Source organism: Eulemur rufifrons, chromosome 26, assembly GCF_041146395.1.
Source record: "Eulemur rufifrons isolate Redbay chromosome 26, OSU_ERuf_1, whole genome shotgun sequence".
Taxonomy (NCBI): Eukaryota; Metazoa; Chordata; class Mammalia; order Primates; family Lemuridae; genus Eulemur; species Eulemur rufifrons.
This window is the reverse complement of record NC_091008.1, coordinates 2295128-2318472: the sequence shown is the minus strand read 5'-3', so window position 1 is coordinate 2318472 and position 23345 is coordinate 2295128. Positions and strand designations below refer to the sequence as shown.

The following is a 23345-nucleotide window of genomic DNA, read 5'->3' as shown; positions in this document are numbered from 1 at the left end:
GTACATAACTTTTAGGACTCTCAATAAGTATTTGTTGAGTAAAATGAAATTAGATGTTCCATATTTTTAAGGTGAAATGAATTTTACGTACGTATTAATGTTTGACCCATTTGACCATGTTCTTTACCTGAAAATCTCTAGTCACACATTTTGCTATCAGCACTGCTCTGTTTTGGAGTTGAATTTCGGTGCTTTGTTGCCCACTGTGCCTGGTCCCTCATAGTTTATGCTCCTGTTACTTTAAAGCACAGTAATCTGTGCAAGTGATTTCCAGTTTAGGATTTCTTTCAGTCCCACAGTTGTCTATTCACCAACTCAGTTTTACACTGTGTATTGTCATGCTCAGCCTTCCCTGACAGAGATAACAAATGACAAGTTGAAATTGACTTGTACAGGAGTGCCACACCAAGGTAAGAATTTAGGAGTGCACAGGCAAAATAAAATGATACCTTTGGATTTATGAAGACAGGGTATCTTAGGACAGCCTAGGTTAGTTCCCATTCCCTGGCTGGAAATTTATATAAGTATTAAAGCATTTAGATTAGATGGAAAGATTATATAGTAGGAACAGTTCAGAAATACTATATGTTTTGCTTGCAGCCTTGTGCCATTTGCCTGAATTGTTAATTTGGAATAATCATTATGTCGGTTTTATTTTGAAGGTATAATCAGTTTCTGTTGACTTGGTATAGATAACAGAAATGCATCTACAAAGTATTCCAGTAGACTAAATACATTTACACTTATACCTGATTTGGTAAATATTTGCTTGACTTAGGAATATTACATAAGAAAATATTTGTAAAATCATTTTGTACTTTTTAATTCTGTTTTGAAGAAATTTAATAGTTGGAATATTTTCAAGATAACAAGTCATAATGTTTTAGTTATTTTATTAGCTATAACTTGCTTTAATGAGTAATAGGTATGGGGCTAAATTTTCTTCCAAGTGAGACATTAAGTATAAATAATACGTGCTCATGAACTTAGAAAGTAGAATCAGGTTCACAAATGTGCTGTATTTTCTGTAGTAAGTCCCTGAAAAGCTATATAACCATTCAGTTTTTATAAATTGAATCGTATTTATAGAATTTAAAAAAACAGGCCAAATATTTAATATGCTTTTTAAATATAGGTGAAGAGTATACGGATGTTTGTTAAATTAATCTTTAAATTTGTCTATATGTTAGAAATATTATACAGTAAAAGAATGTAGCTAGTGATTTTAAAATTTGAAATATGCCCAGAGACTTTGCTATTTGAGGCAATATCTTTCCATGGAAAGAATCCTATTTTGATTAATCTGATTAATTTGCAAATTCAAATTTTTCTAACCTGCTTAAGCAAACACGCAAGCAACAACAACTACAAACTTGGGCACACCTCTGTACCACGTATTGAATATCATCTCATCCATCAGAATTTTGTAAACTTTTAAACTTAACCTCAAGGCTTAATCTGATTCTTCCTCATCCTCATCCCCGTTATTCAGAAGAAAGGAATCAGCAGGGGGGATGAAGGTTTTTCCTTCACACTAGCCGTGGAATGAGTGACTCAGTGCTGTTGTCTGCCTGCAGCTAGTGCAGGATCTGCAGGCCTTTCCAGTGGGTTCTCTCGGGAAGACAAGCCACCCTTGTGCTTTGCATGGGTTTTGCATCCGTGCTGCCGGGCTGCTGTTCCGTTGTACTCGCCGGGCCAATCAGGAGAGCAGGGCTCCGAGGGAAACTAGTCCAACAGGTTTGCCTGTCTATTTAAAGGAAGGGCAAAACAGTGAAATTTATGGATAAGGTCAAGGGTGAAACTGTTTTAAGGAATATTAATGCTAATCACCTAATCACCGACTCTGTTTTCCCTCGGTTTTGCAAATACTTTAGAGGCATTGGTGAGAATGTGTCTTAATGGAGATAAAGTGAGAGCTGGGGAAACTGGGAGGGGGAGGTAAGTTAGAAAGAGGGAGTAAGAGCAAGGTGGGGAGAGGGAAGGGAAAAACAACAGTGGAAAAAAAATACTCAGGAGGAAAAGTACAGTGTTTCAGTGTCATGTCTGGGCCTTGTGTAAACTGGGTGTGTCGTAGCAGGAAACCATAGGATCGATCCCAGAATGAGTTCAATTTAAAAAAGAAAGCATGACTGTGGTCTCCAGCATCCAAAACAGGGGACACCATCCCGGGGCAGGGCTGAGGTTTACTAGGAATGTTGGTGGGAAAATGTAGCTAACCTTCTCTGACGTGAACCTTACCTTAGAAATACCACCTAGTTTCCCTGAGTAAAATGTTAGCTTCACACAGCTTTATTGTAGTTTGCAAATCTCTTGCACACTCTGCCATTTCGTGCTCATTCTGCCCCTGAGCGTGGTCCGGTAGCATTTTACACACCATGACTTGGGGGTGCAGTGTTCTTAAGTGACCTCTTGGGGTTAGCAAAACAATCCAGTCTGGAGGGGGGCGGTTGATGTTAATACCCCAGGCTTCTTGCTAGAGCATGTGCTTGAACGAGAGCTTACCTCCTGCCTCATTTGCTGAGAATGCTGAAACCTTGATCCCCTCGAAACTGGATGGAGGGGCGGGGCATGGGCAATATATATAACCTGAACTTTTGTTACCCCCATAATAAGCTGAAAAAAATAAAACAAAATAGCTTCTCTTTAGGCCCCACCCATATGCTCCGCTCTGGTCCCACTGGTTGAGATTTCCTCTCCCTCTGCTGCTACCGCCTGGAACGTGCTCCTCACCTACCGTCTGCTCGTGCCTGTGCTTCCTTTCTGGGCTTTTTAGAGAACATCTTCTGTCCGGGAGCCTCTCCTCTTCTCTCTTCTCACTCCCTTGGTGAGGTTGTTCATGCTCACGGGTTGGATTTTTATTTATACGTAGGTGAGCCACAGCTTTCTAGCTCTGACTTCATACACATGCTCTCCAGAGCTTGAAGTCCCCAGCTCAACTTCCTAACTCAGATCTGACACCCCCATTTGCACCAGTCTTCACATGGCAGCCATCGGTGGTGTGACGTTCACTCTCTTACATCTAGCCTGGTCCCTAATTCAATCATTGCCTCCTGGATGGTGGCCTTCCTCCTTGCTTGATACTTTGCATTCACCGTGGGCTGCCTTTTGCAGTCCCTCGTCCCTTAATTCACCGGTGGCCTTAGTGCCTCTTTCTCACCTTCCCTCGGCCTTGATCCCAGTCCCCTCCCACCTCTGCCATTTGACTGTGCTGTCGGTTCTCACATGGAATTCCAGAATCTGTAGCCTGGCTCCCAGGGCTCTTCTTTATTGTCTAGCTGCTCTAGGACCACCCTTGTTTGTCTTCTCCTGCTCCTCAGCAGGGTTCTTTTCATCCCTGGGGACATGTGCTTTGGGATGTCCTCCCACTCGGAATGTCCTGTCTTTTTTTTTCCACTGCTCTTTCAAATTCCCACCCTGCAGGGTTTCGACACTCAAGTCCCACCTCCGACTTCCCAGTCTCTGTGACTTTCATTTTTACATACATTGATGATCCTTTAACACTAAATTGTGTTTCATTCTTCCTATAAGCAGAGTGTGAGCTCTTAAAGGGCGGAGTCTGACCCCTTTTGTGTCCGGCAAACCACCTTGGACAAACATTAGTGATCGGAGATAAGATATTCAAGCATAATTGAATGTTATCTTTAGTTTCTCACAAGGCAGTAAGGGTAGGAAATTCCCTAATTTTCTGTTTGTCTATTGATGCTTTTTCTTGTTTTTTTTTCCATGACCATATCATTCAAACTTCAGATGTTCCCCTACTTTGTTTTTAAATTAAATGTTCTATATAGGAGCACCGTATCTTACAGTCTGCTGGATCATTGAGTCACAAAAGAAAAAAGAAATAAGTAGAAAGGCTGTGTTATAGTTCCATTGAACTCTATTATAAAATTTTAATGGTTTAGGTTTTCTTTTAAATTTGCCTGGGGCTTCTAATAAATGGAGGTACATTCACAGGTAATTCTAGGTCAGGTGAACAAAAGGAAATAATGACAGTAATCATTAAATATATTTAGTTTTTATTTAGTATTTACATTTGAATATAAGTATACCTGATGCCATGAAACAGTAGTTGGAGAAGAGAGCACTGACACATGTGAGGAAGGTGACTTAGGACGTGTGCTAATTGTACCTCTGCAGACCTTTTATACCAGTGGAGTCAGAGCACCAGCCCAGGCAGAATTGTTTTTTTCCTCCTTTGTGCTTATTTCGTCCTTTGGTAATTGCAAAATTTTTCTGATTTAAAATATCTCCCTCTAGGCAGAGCAGTAGAAGAATGGGAAAAAAAATACACTTTAAGGTGGGCACAGTGGTATGTCCTTGTAGTCCCAGCTCCTCCTGAGACTGAGGTGGGATGATGAACGGAGGCCAGGAGTTGGAGGCTATAATGCAGTATGATAATTGTGCCACTGCACTCCAGCTGGGCAACATAGCAAGACCCATGTCTAAAAAAGAAAAAAAAGAGACAAGTTAAGTAAGACTATTAGCAAGAAGTGGTACTTGTCTGTTTTGTTTGCCAGTTTTAAATGATTCTTGAGGCATTGAGAGTATATTTTTTAATCAATTAGATTTTATCTGAGCATATGCTTTGGAATATACTTTTTCCTCAAATTTCTAAACTGTGCACAATTTACAGAAACAAGGCCCTCTGGCTGTCCTGCTCTCTCCTTGCTTTGTTTCTCTGTTCTCACACCTGCCTGCCCTTCTGGGGGTAACTCTCCTGCCTTTCCCAGGGAATTCAGTGGAAGGATCCTCCTGGTTGGCTTACAGATTGGGTGTGAGGAAAGGATATAGTTAGAGCGGAGGGGGGAGTAGGGAACAGCCCATTACTAGGATCTGGTTGTTTGTCCAGCCTCTATATGGGCCCCAAATGCATTATGCTTTCTAACCATTATTTTTGTCTGCAAAAATGACTTAGCTTATCTCGATACTACTTAAATGCAATCCTTTTCCTCTTCCTACCCCTACTACGCTGCCCAAAAGGAGATTGAAGGAGAGACATTTTGACCCAGACATGTTGATTTCCTGGAGGTTTGTACAGGGGGTATCTGTAACATTGAAGAACTAATTCAGCCATTCATTCAGCAAGCAACCTATTATGTGATAGAACTCTTCTGTCTTAGAGCCAAAATGCATTGCAATTTTTTATAGTATAGATGTCTGAGGGTTTAAGAAGGTCATTACTAAGGTTTTGCGAAGACTACCGTTTAGATTTGTGTATCCCAGAATTCAAGAAAAAGTTGCTCTATTACCTGACATATGGCAGTGACAACTTTGGAGAGTCTTTACGTGGCACAGGTAAGAGATACTCGATTAAGACCCGGGAAACCTGAGTGCTAGTTCCAGCTCTGCCAATGGATAACTATGAACTAGCCGCGTGCTGCTAGGCAACCGCTGCATGGAGACTTTTTCCCTTTCTCTACAAATGAGAGCGTTTGGACTCAGCTGTCTTTGTTTTTTAAATTGTGACTCTGATTTATTTTTTAAATGAAAACACGTTTTTAAATTTTTGGTATCATTTTGTAACAAATACATCACTTGTCAATGTTTACGTATATTTATCTTATGTTTGCAAGACTAATAACGATGACTGATAGATAAAGGACTTCTCTGGACTTGCTTCATTGTGGTGGATATATGGCATAATCTTTGATGCTTACAAGACACAAATTGTACATTTTTATTGGTTAATACAGGAACATCAAAGAAATGCATCTGTCTTTCTACAGAACCTACCAGAGTCTTTTCTGAGAACTAATATAACTTTGCTGTTTTTTTTTTATCTAATATTCTACAACCACCTTCTCTTCGTAATTATGCTGGAGTTTTATGAGATAAAAATGGAGAAGTTTATTGTTTATTCACCTATGAGGACTTCAAGGGAAATGAGTAGGGAAATACCTAGAATTTTGTTTTTTGTTCTGATTTGTTTTTTGATTACATTTGGCCAATTTTGGCCCCAAAAGTTGTTTGAGACATTACATGGAAATTTATTTTGTGACATTTAATGTTATTGTAGATAATGTTAAAAATACATTTAAACTAGTGATATTAAAGAAAGGATATTCTTAATAAATAGGAGAAACAATCCCACGATCTTTTGTGATTCTAGTACATTTCTGTAGCCTTAAAAATCTGTAAGTGTTGGTGTCTTGAAGAGCTGTTTCTCCCACGTGTGAATATGTTTCATGGCAGGAGAAGAGGAAAATTTGATCTGGATTTTTCCTCCAGATTCACTTGCTGTATTCATTGATAAAAATCCCAATAACAGGGAATTATCAACATTTTAAAACATCAAGTATGGTTTGGTTTTTTTTGTAGAGAAAGCATCAAGTACTTTCTTTTAAAAAAGTGTCAGAATTTAATGCCTCCATCTCAGATGTATGATTTATGAAACTTTTCTCATTTGTGTAAGGGTGAGATCAGCGTGAAAACAAAGAATTTTCGCATTGTTGGCTGAGTGTTGATCACATGATGCAGATGCATGGCGATAACTGGTACCAAGCTGGTCTTGGGAAGTTGCAGAAAAAGAAACCCACACCTTATTCTGCAGGATATGTGCATTTTAAAACTAGGCATGTAATAAAGACTGAAAGTGTGTTCATGCCACTTTTTTTTTTGTTGTTGTTGTTGTTGTTAAAAAGGAAAATTTGCATTTTTTAAGATTGCAAACTTAACTTTTTTAATGATTCTCAAAATGTGGCTCCTGGAACAGAGGCATCAGCATCACCTGGGAGCTCGTTAGAAATGGAAATTCTTGGGCCCATCCCCGATCTATAGAACCAGAAACAATCAGGGCAAGCCTGACAGTCTGTGTTTGATCAAATCTTCTAGGTAACTCTGGTGCACGGTAACGTTTGAGACCCACTGACCTATGACACAAATATCCAGTCAGTTCCGTTTTCTCGTGTAATAAAAAAATTTCTGATCATTTTAAAGACAAAAGAAAGATTCAGTTTAGATTTCAAAATGCTTTCCTGGTTAACACTTTCCTGGTTAGTTTTATAGCCAAAACTCATGATACTGTATTTTGCTTATTATTTGGTTATTGAGGCATAAACAGATATTTTTAGTTCGGTGAAAACACACATTCCTCCATTTATTTTTTAAACAAACCAATGGGTTGAATTAGTTGTTTATTTTTGTGTATTTTGCTATGACATTGTGTAGGGGTAGCCCAGTAGTTCTCAATTCTGTAATCACCCAGGAACACTAAGCAAAGCAAAAAATTCTAAGACTTGGGCCTCGGCTCTAGAAATTCTGATTTAGTTGAATTAGGTTGTGGGTAGCAGGTTTGCAGGCATCGCTGTTTTTCAAAAGCTTCCCAGGTGATTATAATGTGCAGAGTTGGACTGTGGCCATATGTCCAAAGATTGGCTCATCTACCGCATATCAGTCTGTTAAAAATGCATATTAGGTCCTTTCATTATTTTAAGCACGTTTCTTTTTGTGTGTGTGTATGTTTGATTAAAAAATCATTTGTTTTCCAATAGGTTATTAGCATTGTTGATTGCTTGGCCGTGTTATCGATCATGTTTTATTACTCTTCCTTCCACTGCTTGGCTTTCCTGCACATCCTTGCTTATTCAAAGTGCCGCCCATGTACCAGCAGCGTCACACACTGTCACAGTCTTGCAGGGTCATCGCCTGCTGCTCAGGAGGAAGCCAAGACGCTGAGACAGCAGAGAAAAAGTTGAGTGCCATGCAGGGAGACAGGAGGAAGTTCTAACATCCTCCCCCTGAGAATTTGGGGAAAGGTTTTTTAGAAATAGTTTGACAGGCGAAAGGCTAGGCAGTTGGGTCTGCTAACAGGCGGGGTTCGGGGCAGAACCGTAGGGTTGTAGAGATTGTCATCTTTGCTGAGTCAGTTTTTAGAGGGGGTCGCAAGACCAGGTGAGTCAGTCCTTTGGTCTGGGCCACTGGTCTGGGTGGTCAGCTGTTCCCCTGGAATGCAGGGCCTGAAAGATATCTCAAAAACTGGCCTTGGGTCGCACAGGGGTGATGTTATCTGTGGGAGCAGTGAAGAAGGCCAAGACTCTTCGTTACCATCAGCTATGAGACTCCTGAGTGGGGAGCAGTTAGAGGAAGGCAGGCTGGGGGGCAACGGCTGGTTACATGTGTATATTTCCCCACCCGCAGTTCCCGCCTTTCGACCCTTTATTAATGCATAAAGGGGCTTTCACCGCATCACCTGTTTCAGAAATAAATAATCTAGGCCCCACCTTAGATCTACTGAATCACGACTTGTATTTTAACAGGGTCTCTATGAAATTTGTCTTCACATTAAACATTCTCTGTAACCTGAAGCTTAAAATCCAGGTGAATTCTGTGTCTTTTAATTTTTCCCCTTAGTATCCATTGATCTGGTCTTCACTGCTTTTATGAACCAAATCATATCAATCTCATTAAACCTATTCTTAAACCCATTTTTCAGTAAGTTTTAGAATAGTAGGAGGTGTTCAAGATCGTTTAATTTGATAGCCTCACCTGGCAGGTGAAGAAAACTTGGCACAGAGAAATTAAATGACTTGGCCTAAAATACAAAGGCTACTGATTTGGGGATCCATAGATGCATCCCGTAGTCATTTTTATTTTTCCTCTTATTATAAGTCATTTAAAAGATCATTTTCATAATTTGAACTACTTGAAATGTGAGCTAACTGAAAAGACAGTCTTAGGTTACCAAAGAAGGTACATATCCAAAAAAGCAAAATTTTAAATATGCATCAACGATTGTTTTAATGATCTAATGTAAATATATTGGTAACACTAAGATTTCAAATTAGTTTATAATTTGTATAATTAAGTGATAATGAGGAAGTTGAATATTACACAATGGAAATGAAAGGATCTACTATGTCTTTTTACTCCTTATTAAGTACTCAAACTGTGTTCATGTGCTCCTGAGAGACCAGGTACTTTGTAACTAGAAATTAAAACAAAATTGTCTGGTATTGTTTAGTTCTTTATTCTCAGTTGCTTGGGATCTGGGGCTGTGCGTTATGCTTTTCTGAATTCCCAGGACAATTGAGCTTTCATTCAGGTCTTGAAATTTTAGACCCACGTTGACTTCATTTCCTCACCTGTTTTTCTGTTACTGCACATAAGTAGCAAGCACTAGATCCTGACCTGTCAGTGTAGTGGGAGAATTGCACAAACATCTCCAGAGGCTGCTTCCTAAAAATGCAGATTCCAGGGTCTCTTCAACAGACAGGCTGTTGTAGAGTCTGGGGAGAAATCCAAGAGTCTGAATTTTTAGTAAGCATCCGAGGTGATTTTTCTGGACACTAAAATTTGAGAATCACTATATTAGGTGGTCAAATTCTTGTTTTATATAGTTAAATTTAATCACCATCATCAAGCATTAACTGGGTACGTAGTATATATAAGGTATTGAGTGCAATGTCTGTTGATACCCATATTATCCCATTTTTTCCTTTCCTCTCTACATTTTTGTTTTTATCTTGCTTTCCCACCTGATGAGGAGAAACTCCCCAGGTGGGCCTGAGCCAGCTATCACTGATAAGCAAATAGGGTTGAGTTTCTCATTACGGCTTCACCACCTGTACCACCGATGTCTGGAAAGAGATAACTGCAGCTCCTTGTGGTGCGGATGAGGCGGCAAGTGCAGCCAGCTTGGAATTGCTACAGCAGCAGCAGCAACGTTCTTTCTGACTACTCCTGCAGGAGGAGGTCTTTCTGTGTACCGCTTGGCACGCTTCAAAGTCCTAGGTGCAAAATGAATTTTTTGAATGGTATCATTAATGATGTATTCCTTTTAATATTTCATGTGTATAAAGAAAGGCCTACCTGTGTAATACTTCTAGAGATTTCTATCAGTCTTATTTTCCATAAAGTGATATGTTAGTACAAGATATGTAATATTAGTAATAGAATATTTTTCATCATGCCCTTTCAAATGATTTTTCTTAGACAAAACAATATTTTAAAAGCAAAAGTGATTTAGAAATTTTGACCAAAAACTTCTGACAGGGTGCTTTGGATTAACATATTTTATCAAATTTGTGAAATTGAACCAAATTTTTTCTTCCTTTGCAGTCAACAGTTTTCAGTTTTATTTCTGCAGTTAAGCTGTGCACTTCCATACAGATAAATATGTTTCTTCAATTTTTCTGAATGAATCAAAACCATTGATTTAGTAAATTTTGGTGGATTTAAAATATCTAGGATTACCTATCTTTATGAAGGGCTGACAACCAAGCTAAGTTTTTCTCCCAGTCTAAGGTTTTCACCTAGATTGTACTCTTAATTAATTAAAGGTGCTAGGCAATTTTTCTTTTGGAGGTGGGCATGTTAACCAACAAGTGGCCTTAATTTTCCAAATTATCTCTTCTCCTCACACCTCAAATCAAGATGTTCCCATTCTACAATGTAATTTTAAGGAATTCCTTGCTTTTAGTGGTTTACTTGCAAATAGCCCGCCATAAATAACTTCAGAACACCAGGTATTGCCTAGAGGTGAAAGAGAAATGCTTAAAATATGGGCTGTTTTGTAGCAATAAAACTGAGTTTTCCCTTAGTATGCCCACAGTTACAATATTTTTTACCTTTTTTTCCTCTTCCTATGATGGAATAAAAGTGTATTAATTTAGACATCTTTGTCAAATTTTACTTTTTCTAAGTACTATGGGGGTAAAAATGTTTTTGGTTACATGGATCACTCTTGTAACGCTTGAGTCCGGGTTATAAGTGTGCCCATCACCCAGATAGTATTCATTGTACCTGTTAGGTAGGTTTTCTCCTATCCCCTCCTCCCCACTCCTCTCTTGCTTGATTTCTAATGAGTTTTACTTCCCTCTGTGCACATGTGTGCTCATTAGTTAGTTCCAATTTAATAGTGAGTACATGTGGTGTTTGTTTTCCTATTCTTTAGATACTTCCCTTAGGATAATGGTCTCTAGTTCCATCCAAATTGTTGCAAAAGGCATTAAGTCATCCTTCATGGCTGAGTAGTATTCCATGGTATACGTACACCACATTTTATTAATCCACTCATGAATTGACGGGCATTTGGGTTTATTCCATATCTTTGCAATTGTGAATTGTACAGGTCTCTTTTTGATAAACTGACTTCTTTTCCTTTGGGTAAATACGCAGTAGTGGGATTGCTGGATCAAATGGTGGGTCTTTGAGGAACCTCCATGCTGTTTTCCATAGAGGTTGTACTAATTTGCAGTCCCCCCAACAGGGTGTAAGTGTTCCTTTCTCTCTGCATCCACACCAGCGTCTGTTGTTTTTGGACTTTTTAATAAAAGCCATTCTGACTGGGGCAAGGTGATATCTCATTGTGGTTTTAATTTGCATTTCCCTGATAATTAGTGAAGTTGAGCATTTTTTCATGTGTTCATGGGCCACTTGTCTATCTTCTTTTGAAAAGCTTATGTTCATGTCTTTTGCCCACTTTTTAATGGTGGTGTTGGATTGATTTTTCTCTTGCTGATTTGCTTGAGTTCTTTGTAGATCCTGGTTATCAGCCCTTTATCGGATGTATAGCTTGTGAATATTTTCTCTCACTCTGTAGGTTGTCTATTCGCTCTGTTGATCATTTCTCAAATTTTTATCCTCTCAGCCTTATCCTCATTATCTGTAAAATGGGGAAAACCGTTCTTGCCTTTGCATGATCTCAATGTAAAATGAGATAATGCTTCTAAAGCCTGTAATGCGGGAAAGGCACATAGTGATGAAAAACAGCTGCTGTTTATTGACCGTAGTATGTTAGGAGGCAGGGTCAGACTATAGGATGACGCACGTGTCCCAGTTTGCCCAAGACTTGCCCAGTTACAGCACTGGAAGTTTCACATCTTGGAAACTCCCCTCAATTCTGGGTACAGTGGCTTGGGACAGGTAGTTGGAGCATAAGCAAGCGGGGCCGGTACTCTGGTCCCACAGTGTCGGGACCCCCGTGTCTTTGTTGTCCCACCGTTCCTAGTTTATTCCGCTGCCCGCGTGGGCCAGGGGTTAATCATTACCACGTCCTCATTCCTGCCTTCCGGCAGGTGAACAGGGAACCTTCAAGGGCATAAATTAGAAGTCACACACGGCACTTCTGCTTCCCTCTCACTTAGTAGAACTTATTTATATGAGTAACACTAGCTGTTAGAGAGGTTGAGAAAGGTTGTCTTTCGTTTGCTCGGCTGTGGGCCAAAGTCCAGTTGAGGATTCCATTGCTGGGCGAGAGGAGGACAGAGGCCACGGCTGTTGCCTATGCGCCCGTGCACGGCCTCCCAGAGGTTCCCGTTTCCTTTCATACTCTCGTAGTTATTGACTATAATGGCAGTTCTCTTGGTCCGTTTATAACGCTGTGAATGTGTAAGTTATCTAACAAGATGGAAACAGAGCCCAGATTCAAGGAAAAGCTGTAATGAAATCTGACTTTGACGTGCTACTTTCTTCCTCCAGCTGCAATACCCATTACCCCAGAAATTTTGTGTGTAGTCAAGGTGTGCATGGAACTTCAGTGCCTCGGGCAAACACTTTTGATTTATAATTTTGTTCAAAGGTAGAGCAACTGATGTAATTAGAAGGTTCGTTCATTTGAAATTAAATGCAGAAGACAGGGCTGTTGGTGGAGGTGCACATGGTCCGTCTGCACACCCTGGTGCAGGATGGCAGTTGCAATCCGTCACTCAGCAAATATTTATTGCGCACTGACTACATGGTAAGGCCATGGGAACAAAACAGTCACCAGAGTTTACTAAAATCCCCACATTAGTGGAGCTTAGGTTACACTAGGGGAATACAGAGGAATAGATTTCTAAAGTAAAACTTACTTAAAAGCTCTAGTAATGATGCCCAATCAGTATTTATCTTGCTGGATTTATATTTATTTATTTTTTTATATTGCTGGATGGCATTTTCCAAGGCTTACATGTAGAAGGTGCTTTGAAGTGAGATGAAGTTTCTCTAACAATATTTGGTAGAGTACCAGAGTTGACCTCTGGTGGCAATTATGATTGGTATATTTGCTCACGTTGTTGTATTCCACATACTTCTACATGCCAGGGAAACTTAAAAGTAGTGAGAACCTCATCCGTTCAGCTCAGCAGACCACATAATCCACTTTGGACTAAATCGTCCCCTTCATTTTTCTAAATGACCCAATTCGCCATATACAGACATGATTTTACATTTCTTCTTAGCCCTTATTTTGTTTCTCCTTTACTGTGAAAACATTTTGATTTATTCTTTTTTTAAAATGACTGACGATGAATTGCTGAGCTGCTGGGATGCATAGACTATCAAAAACATTTGTACTAGGCTGGGCGTGGTGGCTCACGCCTGTAATCCTAGCACTCTGGGAGGCCGAGGCGGGTGGATCGCTCGAGGTCAGGAGTTCGAGACCAGCCTGAGCAAGAGTGAGACCCCATCTCTACTAAAAATAGAAAGAAATTAGCTGGACAGCTAAAAAATATATATATAGAAAAAATTAGCCACGCATGGTGGCGCATGCCTGTAGTCCCAGCTACTTGGGAGGCTGAGGCAGGAGGATCACTTAAGCCCAGGAGTTCGAGGTTGCTGTGAGTGAGGCTGACATCACGGCACTCTAGCCCGGGCAACAAAGCGAGACTCTGTCTCAAACAAAACAAAACAAACATTCGTACTAGTTTATGTTTTATGTGCTTCTCATTTTTTTCCTATGTGGCTCATCCTCATGAATGCTTTCCAGTTCAGGATTATTAATGACCTGACTTTAAACAGGAAAAACCAGAGAAATGATCCTGTCAAGTGGTGGCCAAAGGTGGTCCCCCCTGCTTTTTTTGGGTATATTGGGGTGTTCCTGTATCAAATTTCAGCATATGTGAATCATTGATATCTACTCACAGGAGCAACGTAGCTAATCTAATTTCTTTTTCTGGGGCTCTAAGGGTTTAAAACTCTTCTTTGGGCTAGGTATGGTGGCTCACGCCTATAATCCTAGCACTCTGGGAGGCCGAGGCAGGAGGATCACTTGAGGGTCAGGAGTTCGAGACCAGCCTGAGCAAGGGCAAGACCCTGTCTCTACAAAAAATAGAAAACTTAGCCAGGCATGGTGGCGCATGCCTGTAGTCCCAGCTACCCAGAGGCTGAGGCAGGAAGATCGCTTGAGCCCAGGAGTTTGAGGTTGCTGTGAGCTGTGATGACGCCATTGCACTCTAGCCAGGGCGACAGAGCAAGACTCTGTCTCAAAAAACAAAACAAACAAACAAAAAACCTCTCTTCCTTTGGCCTTGGAGGAATCACTTTTATAAACCTACGAGTGTTTTGCATGTGCAACATTTAAGTAAAGTGCCACCCTAATATCCTGATATTCTTGTTATTTTGCCCAAATTAATTCACACTTAAACTCCCTATGGTGAGTGGGCACACCTATTAAAATTTTCTTGGTTTCTTGTCTTGTATACAGGCATAGAAATAGTTTTTAATATAAAGAAAGGGTAGATGTGCAAAACTGAATTTGTGTAGATTCTTGGAATTTTGGATTTTCTTCAAGATTTTGGCAGTGAAGCACAGTAAAACAGTGGCAGCCTCTAAGCAGCCAAGAGAGAATTCAGAAGAGAGGGCGTCAGTCCTGTCTGGTGTTACCCAGAAGTCCAGGCAGATACGTGCTGGGAAAGGGCATTGGCGTGAACAGCGGGAAGTGTTAGTGCCCTTCACGAGGGCTCAGGCGGAGTTGTGGGGCTGCCCAAGGCTGACTGTGGTCATCTGGGGGGTACGTGGAGACCAGCAAGTAGGGACTGATGTTTTACTCCAAAGGGGGAGTGGGAGTAAGGCCCACTAACGGGGCTCACCAGCTGAATGGGTGTGCTGCAAAAATTACATACTTTTGGTAGAAATCTTCAAAAATCCAGAAAACATATCAGCAGAAAAAGAAAATCCCTCAAGTTGACAATGCTAATTTACTACTGATCGATATTTACTTCGTTGTCATTATAATCATTTTATATAGACATATGTGTATATTATATGCATAATTTGCCTTTTATTTTCTTAGTATTATGTTACAAGTATTTTCTTACAGGCATCCTTCTTTGAGATATTGATTTGATTTAGCATTCTTGGGCCAGGTCTATAGTTTGCAATTACTGTGCCTTTAATGTATGTTTTAATATTTACATGGGTGTCCTAAATTATTACTGTTTCTTTATCAAAAATGTATTCCTTCTTCTTGTGTATACTATTCTAAGTGAATGTGAGTATAATCTGATTTAAATTTCAAACAAATCATCCAGTGGGATTGGAAAGAAATTTATTCAATCTAACATGTGAAGGACTGACTTTTTTAGAATATTGTCTTTCATTAAAATAAAATAGTATTTCTATACATTTAGAAATTATTCCGATGTGTATATCTTGACAGAAAGTCTGGCCATGCTTGTTAGTATAGCCAACAAATACCCTGTTTTGGTAATTTAAAAGGCATGTTATATACTTTGTTGTTATTGTGAATGAGATATTTCTTCATCGTATCTTACTTTAAAATAATATTTGTTATTTTTATTTCATAGGAGTGACACATGCCCACTGTGGATTACTTTGTAAATACCCAGTAGGAAAAAGTTAAAATTCCTTATAATTCGTGCTATCCAGAAAAATACGTTGTTATTTTGGCTTACTGCTCCTATGTATGTATACATATATCTCTTTTGCAAAGTGGTACATGCTATATATAATGTTTATATCCTAATTTTTAGTCAATAGTGAATCTTGAATGTCTCCCTATGCCAGATTCTTTTTATAAGATTATTTTAGTGGCTGCATTGTATCAATGAATGACAATTTAACCAATCCCCAGTTACTGGGAATTTAACATATCTTCAAAGTTTGCAACTAGTACCAATGCTTTCCTGCAATGATGAATTCAGGAGACTGTTTATGGCAATTAAATATCTATTATGTGTGTTGCAGGTTGTTTTTCCAGGATATCATTTGCCATTGTATTTGTTTGTGGTGCATAGATTGATCCACATATTTTATTTTTATTGCCTCATTTATTTTATTAAGTTTTTTTTAGGTTGCTTTAAATATAAATAGTATGATGGGCTATTATAATAACATAATTATATTATTACATATTATAGCTAACAATATTATTTAATTATAATCATATACTAGAACTAAAATAACTATATAATAAACTATAAGATAAATATTATGGGCTGCTTGCATAAAGACCTTATTTGAAAAAAATTAATAAACTTTATTTTTTAGAACAGTTTTGAGTTCGCAGCAAAATTGAGCAAAATGTACAGAGATTTCCCCTTTACTCCTGGCCCCCACAAGAACCACCTGCTCCAGAGTGGTACATTTATTACAATCAGTGAGTCCACACTGACACATCATTCTCACTCAAGTCTCATAGTTTATAAGAGGGTTCACTCACAGTGCTGTGCATTTAACGGGTTTGGACAAATGTGTAACCACATGCATCCGCCGTTATAGTATCATACAGAGTCGTTTCACTGTCCTAAAACTGCTCTGTGCTTTACCTGTTCATCTTTCCTTCACCCCTGACCCCTGGCAACCACGAATCTTTTTCCTGTCTCCATATTTTTGCCTTTCCCAGACTTATTCATTTAGTTGGAATCAGACAGCATGAGACTTTTTCAGATTGGCTTCTTCCACTTAGTAATATGCATTTAAGGTTTCTCCATGTCTTTTCATGGCTTGATAGCTCATTTCTTCTTTTAGAGCTGAATAATACTCCATTGATTAAAGCTTTTGGGCTATGAGAATGAGTGTGTGTGTGTGGGGGGGGGTAACTAAGAATCATCTGACCTTTCTTATTAGTTTGCCTTGATTTTAGCTGATTCATCAGAGTTTTCCATGAAGAAAATCTTATCCTCAGTAAATCTTATTTTTTTATTTTATTTATTTATTTTTTGAGACAGAGTCTCGCTCTGTTGCCAGGGCTAGAGTGCCGTGGCGTCAGCCTAGCTCACAGCAACCTCAGACTCCTGGGCTCAAGCGATCCTCCTGCCTCAGCCTCCCAAGTAGCTGGGACTACAGGCATGCGCCAAATCTTAATTTTGTTTACTGCTTTCTAGTCTTCACACCTCATTTATTTCCCATTACATTTAGATAGAACATCGAGAGTTATGTTAAATAATAAAATCAGTAGGGGAATTCTTAAGTTGTCACCAGCCTTCTGGGTTTGAGAACCGTGGGTGAGAGTGGATTCATGATTTTGTGGATTGCTTGGATGGTAGTGCACTTAGAGTCTCAGCCAGCCCCATCGTAGTGCCACCATGTGAGAAACTGTGAACAAAGGGCACCACTGTCTTCTCAACTAGACCCAAAACCCAGTGGGGAGAGAAGTTGTCTACCGTTGAGCCATTGTTAAGTGTATCTTGTCACATAGGCAAGCAGTGGCCACACTGAGCCATCGGTGCTGGAATGTCTGTTGCTGCGTACATCTTATCCCTGGAATTCATACCATGTCCATGTAAAATCCCTAATTTTTTCTTCTTCAGCATTGTAAGGAGGCAACATTGGAGAGCCACGTAGGTGAGGTAGACCAGTAGAATAAAGACTTGGAAGGTTTTTTCCGAGATTGGCTGCTTAATTTTCTTCCTTCGTTGACCTTGTCATTATAGACTAAACTTTGCTATAGAAACAATGTCTTCTCCAAATTTATTTATTTTTAAAGCCCTTGTAATAATGCAGGCAGCATTTAACTGTATGTTTATGATGTGCATTACTTTTATTTACTCTTAATGGTATTATTTCAGTTTATCTAGAAATACTTTAAAACTTGGAGTAGGAGAGGAAAAATGCATCTGGTATATGTATTTATAGTTCAGTCTGGATGTTGGTAGAAATCATTTTGACTGCTATTGATCTCTTTAGGCTGCTTAACATATTTGAATGCTGAGAAGGTGTAGTTGTTACAACTGCATTTAGATGGTAGAATGTGTGCAGATAGGAGGGTTGATACATGATAATGAGTAAAAGTAGGTAGTGAGTTGGTGATGTGGATATAAATCTATTTTGAGTTGTTGCTTGTAATAAAAATGCCCAGTGTGCATGGGCAGTTTAGATCTTTTCTCCATCTGGGGTCTAGTTTAAAGTTTTAGTTATACCGAGTGGACTAGGGGCTGTTTACACACTCTATGGTTCCCACAGAATGACTTTAACTGTTAAACGTACTCTGTTAACATGAAGGGGTAGGAGAAGTATCAGCCTTCAAGTGTACAGTTATCATGTGATTTGCCGTTTGCCCCTGAGTGACAGGTGCAACATGGCAAGTCTCATCTGGGACACGGTGATTCATCAGTCTCTTTGAACAAGCGTTTACTGAGATACATTTAACCCTCTGGAACTTTTCTATTAAGTTTCTCTTCTAGGTTGTACCCTGGAATGCATTAGCAAATTGATATAAATTACGTAAATATCGACTGCCAGTATACCTATGGTATTTAGGTAAAGGGAGAATACATGTTAAAGATTATTTTTCCTCTGGAAAAAAATCTTTTCTACAGAACTACTGAAGTTCCACTTAAAAGAATTATTTGCTAAAACAATCTTTCTTTGGTGTACCTTAGTAATAACTGGAAATGTAACTGCTGAAATAAACACATACCAGTATACCTGGAAATCAAAAATCTTGGATCTTCTGCCTAGGATTAACATTGACATTCAGTTAGAAGATAACCAGATGTTTCATAGATATTATTCAAAGAAAAGATATTATTTATCATTCAACCTTATAGAAGTTTTATTTCCAATTTTTAAAAACCGAGTTTACTGATGCAATTATATGGTCTGAAACAGATCCATTTTTAATATATTTCAGTTTGTATCAACTTTGCTTCCAAGCCTATACTTACATGACTGATCTTTCAAACGTAAAGAGGTAATTCCAACCAATATTAGGATAATTTGAAAAGTGATTTCTTTAGACGACGTATTAGGTCATCATGTATTTTGGAACAAAACCTGTGTGACTGTTTTGAGTGGTCAGCACGGGATTCTGTTTTAAGTCACTTTCTGGTTGTCATTGCAGCGATGAAGGCTTACACTTCCTATTTCATGCTCCTGTGGAGTGCTGTTGGGATAGCGAAGGCCGCCAAAATCATCATCGTGCCGCCAATTATGTTCGAAAGCCACATATACATTTTCAAGACGCTGGCCTCAGCCTTGCACGAGAGAGGCCACCACACCGTGTTTCTCCTCTCCGAGGGCAGAGACATCGCCCCGTCGAACCACTACAGCCTCCAGCGCTACCCAGGGATCTTCAACAGCAGCACCTCGGATGCTTTCCTGCAGTCCAAAATGCGGAATATCTTCTCTGGGCGACTGACAGCCATCGAGCTCTTTGACATCCTGGACCACTACACGCAGAACTGTGACATGATGGTTGGCAACCGTGCCCTGATCCGGAGCCTGAAGAAAGAGAAGTTTGACCTGCTGCTGGTGGACCCTAACGACATGTGCGGATTTGTGATAGCTCATGTTTTGGGGGTCAAATACGCTGTCTTTTCCACCGGCCTTTGGTACCCCGCGGAGGTGGGAGCCCCTGCCCCGTTGGCGTACGTCCCAGAGTTTAACTCGCTCCTCACGGACCGCATGACCCTGCTGCAGAGGATGAAAAACACTGGCGTTTACCTCATTTCCAGACTAGGGGTCAGCTTTCTGGTTCTTCCCAAATACGAGAGGATAATGCAGAAGCACAACCTGCTGCCCGAGAGGTCCATGTACGACCTGGTCCACGGGTCCAGCCTGTGGATGCTGTGCACCGACGTGGCGCTCGAGTTTCCCAGACCCACCCTGCCCAACGTGGTGTACGTGGGAGGGATCCTGACCAAGCCGGCCGGCCCGCTGCCAGAAGTAAGGTTTGCTGAACTCCTCAGTCATTTTTTTACGCTGTGATGGTCAATTGCGATGTTTGGAAGAAATAAGATTGGTTATTGGTCGATAGCTGCTAGTACTCTAAAAAGCAATTAGGACACAGAGCCCACCAGGAGCCCTTTATGTGTGGCCTTGCCTCTTCCCTGGAACACATTCTTGCTTTGAATGAGCATTTCTGCAATGCCACAAGACCACTTTCCCGTATGGTCTGTAGACTGGCTGGGAGGTAGATTTTTGATTAAGTAGTAAAATCTATAGGGTGTGAGGGGAGTATAGTTAGATGGCTAGTTTTAATGAGTGTGATTTTGCTTTTCATTAAACAGCATCCCCTATATTCTATCCCAAATAGCAAAATCACAGGTATCCATGTTTAGGTTAAGTTCGGTGAACTCAAATAACTGTAAACTGAGTAGATAGAGGTTCTTCTCTGGGAAGTCATGACCACTAGAAAGTTAATGTCCAACAATGGAAATGAGGTGGTAACTTCCATCAAAGTAGGGTGCCAGCTAATTTAGTAAGCAATGTAATTTAGTAAGCAAATGCAATCGCTCTAGAGAAAGCGTGTCCTGTTGCAGTTTCTTTTCAAACATGGAATTAATGGCCCTTTAAGAGAATCTGTCTGTTCTCTAAGTCAAACCTAATTTTTTTTTTTTTTTTTTTTGCTGGTTGAGCCATCAGTGAATCCCTTAGTGTTCTGTTCTCTATCCTAGTTTTTGTTTTTGTTTTTTGAATGAGGTGTCTCAAACTAGCAGAAGTCATACACGTATCTGTTACTGTAGTGGGTTTCCGACCCTCAGGTTAGTTTTTGCAGTGTAACCTCAACCTCTGATGCCATTTACCGAGAAGCTTAGGGCTTGGTGTAGGATTTTTTCTATGCAAACCATTTTTGCTGTTACCTCTGAAATTAGCCACTCACAACAGCTCTGCTACATTGTTCATTTCTAGCTCTGTCACTACGCACTAAAAATTCTATCAGGGCCTTGATGAAGGGTAAATCCAGATTTTCTTACATACGTATCAGCTGAGAACAATCACGGGGCCGACTTTTCTCATGAGGCAATAAGGTGGTTGGAAATATATGATCGTAGACTTTTCTAATACAGACATTAGATTTATATTTAGGAACCAACACCCTGACGTATGCCATGTGGCATGGAAACACAGAAGTGGCCAGATTGATAGCCTGTACCCCTGTGGCATTTCAGATCCATGCAGCCTCTAGAGGCTGTAAGGGTACGGTTCTCTCTGACATCGACTGTAACAGATACAGATTAACCTCAGCTTATCTCAGCCATTCCTGAATTTATCCAAGCTCAATGTGAGTGCTTAAATATTCTCTTCCAGAATCACCTTGTAATATAGTACTAAAGGAAGCTACAGTCAGAGTTTAGAAGCAGCTTCTAAGAGATTTGGTAAGCCAGTCTGTCCTTACCTTACCTGAGTCATTTGTAATATTATATAAATCACCGTTGTTCTCTCCAAGTCTTCATCGGTTCCCAGGGGCAGCACTGCCTTCTGCCGGCCTCGCTTGTTTTCCGAGTGCCACATCTCTTCCTCAGTCACCTGATTGAAGCAGGAGTCAGTGATGAAAAGGAATGTTCTGATTGCCTTTTCTTTCCCTCCAGTTCCTGTACATTTTTCTTGAGTTACAGCGACTTGAATGACACAGTCTAAGTATAGAGTAGTAGTTCATACTTTTTTTTCCTATCCTGCTCCCTTCAATAAGATGCAGAGCATGTGCGAATTTTTTTTTTTCCTACAATCCAAACTTTCTCCCATGGATTCCATCTGCCCACTGATGTCCTAACTAGCGTCACTATTTTGTTTTACTTTAAAAACATCTTTTTAATGGTTTTTGGAACTCCACGTAAGGTGTTACTCAGAATGTTTACTGATTTGCCATAATCTCTCCTTTGACACCGGCTTAATCTTCTTTCTGGGCTTTCCTATTTGTTTTTTTCTCTTTGGGCTTTCTGCAGTGATTATTTTGCAAGTATGCTTTTTATTTGCAACAATTGCTTTGTGTCAATTGGGTTACACACACATATGGCATGTGCACGTGTTATATATGATATCTGGACATAGGTGAGTACATTATTATCATTGAACATCTGTTGGATGATAAGTGTGAAGGGTTATTTTCATTTCAGTGTGCCTTTTATAGTTCTTGAATAGGGAGTATTTTGAAGAATTATAATGCCTTATTCTTTTAGATATTCCTTACTCTGGTGAAGTTTTATATGCTTAGCAACACATGTGTTCCTATTGAGATTCTTCTAGTAGATTTATCTGAGATAATAAACTATACTTTATGATTCGAAGATTTAATGAGTTTCTCAAATGCCTGTATCATATACAGGACATGGTTGTGACACTAAAACAAGGGAGCCCAGCAAGTAGTCGCTTAGAACACATGATTCACTCATAACAGCTTAATTGTTAATGGTCTTGGTGTCTTACGTTAGAATGGATTAAGTTTTCCAGATGTCTGGAGGTGATTTGACAGTGGGATTTGAATTTCACAACTCGGGATGAAAGAAATAGAGAAAAGACATTTTTTAGAAGCTTTCATAATGTTTCATTCTATGGAAACTTTATAGAGAACATCTAGTTCAGCTCCATTTTATTTATTCTTTCCTTTAAAATACATAACCTGGACATAGCGAATAGTCCATTCATTTCTCTCTCACGTGGTAGGTACAAAGATCTCATCCCAGGCCACACAGATAGTGTGTCGCAAACCCAGATGTAATGTGGATTGTTTTGCTATTGGTTAGGTATTTTGTCAAGATGCCTTGCATCTCTTGTCACTCATTTTAGTCATTTAGGCACAATTGTGCACAAAAACCGTGCAGACACTGAAAGCTCAACTTCAACGTAATACAGTTTATCCATGTAACAAGAACACTTGTACCCTCCAATATTTTGAAATAAAAATTTTTTTAAAAGGAGGAATAAAATATGTGCAAATACATCAAAAAGGAAAAAAAAAACAGCATGCAGAGACAGTGGTCTCGCGATCTTATTTATTTGCCATCTCAAAGATTGTGGGGGCTTCGTATGAGAGTCACATGAAATCAGATGGACTCTGACTTGTGCTTTGGAGATTCAGTAATAGAAATCAGCCTAAGTTCAAATGTTTTTGATTACAATGTAGAGTGAAGACACAGCGTGTGCCTGGATAATAGAATCGTTGTAAAATTCGTGTTGGAAATGTGCCTGGAGGAACCATTCTTCTCACACTGTCTGGCTGCCTAGAAGGGCAGGTCTGAAAAGGGGTGATTAAGGGGAAAGGGTCCGAGTTGGATCATATCCATGTAGTGGCTTGTCTGCTCTGTCATTGCAGGCTGACAGAGAACACGGATACAAATTCAAACAAAAATTTTTGCTTTGGTCAAGAAGGACGTGTGTAAACAGGTTCTTATTTGAATAGGTCCTTTAAATATTAAATGTGAATGAAATAATAACATCTAAAAGGATTGATTGTAGTTTTTAGTAAT

The 23345-nt window shown here is 39.6% G+C and overlaps 1 protein-coding gene across 1 annotated transcript in view; it reads left to right on the top strand.

The window, feature by feature from the left end:
- UGT8 (UDP glycosyltransferase 8) overlaps nucleotides 1-23345 on the top strand; it is a 78107-nt gene that overhangs the window by 5476 nt on the left and 49286 nt on the right. Inside the window, exon 2 of the mRNA XM_069459174.1 lies at nucleotides 19001-19824. Coding sequence (XP_069315275.1) covers nucleotides 19003-19824 — 822 coding nt within the window. The 5' untranslated portion in view covers nucleotides 19001-19002. The remainder of the gene's footprint in view (nucleotides 1-19000; nucleotides 19825-23345) is intronic.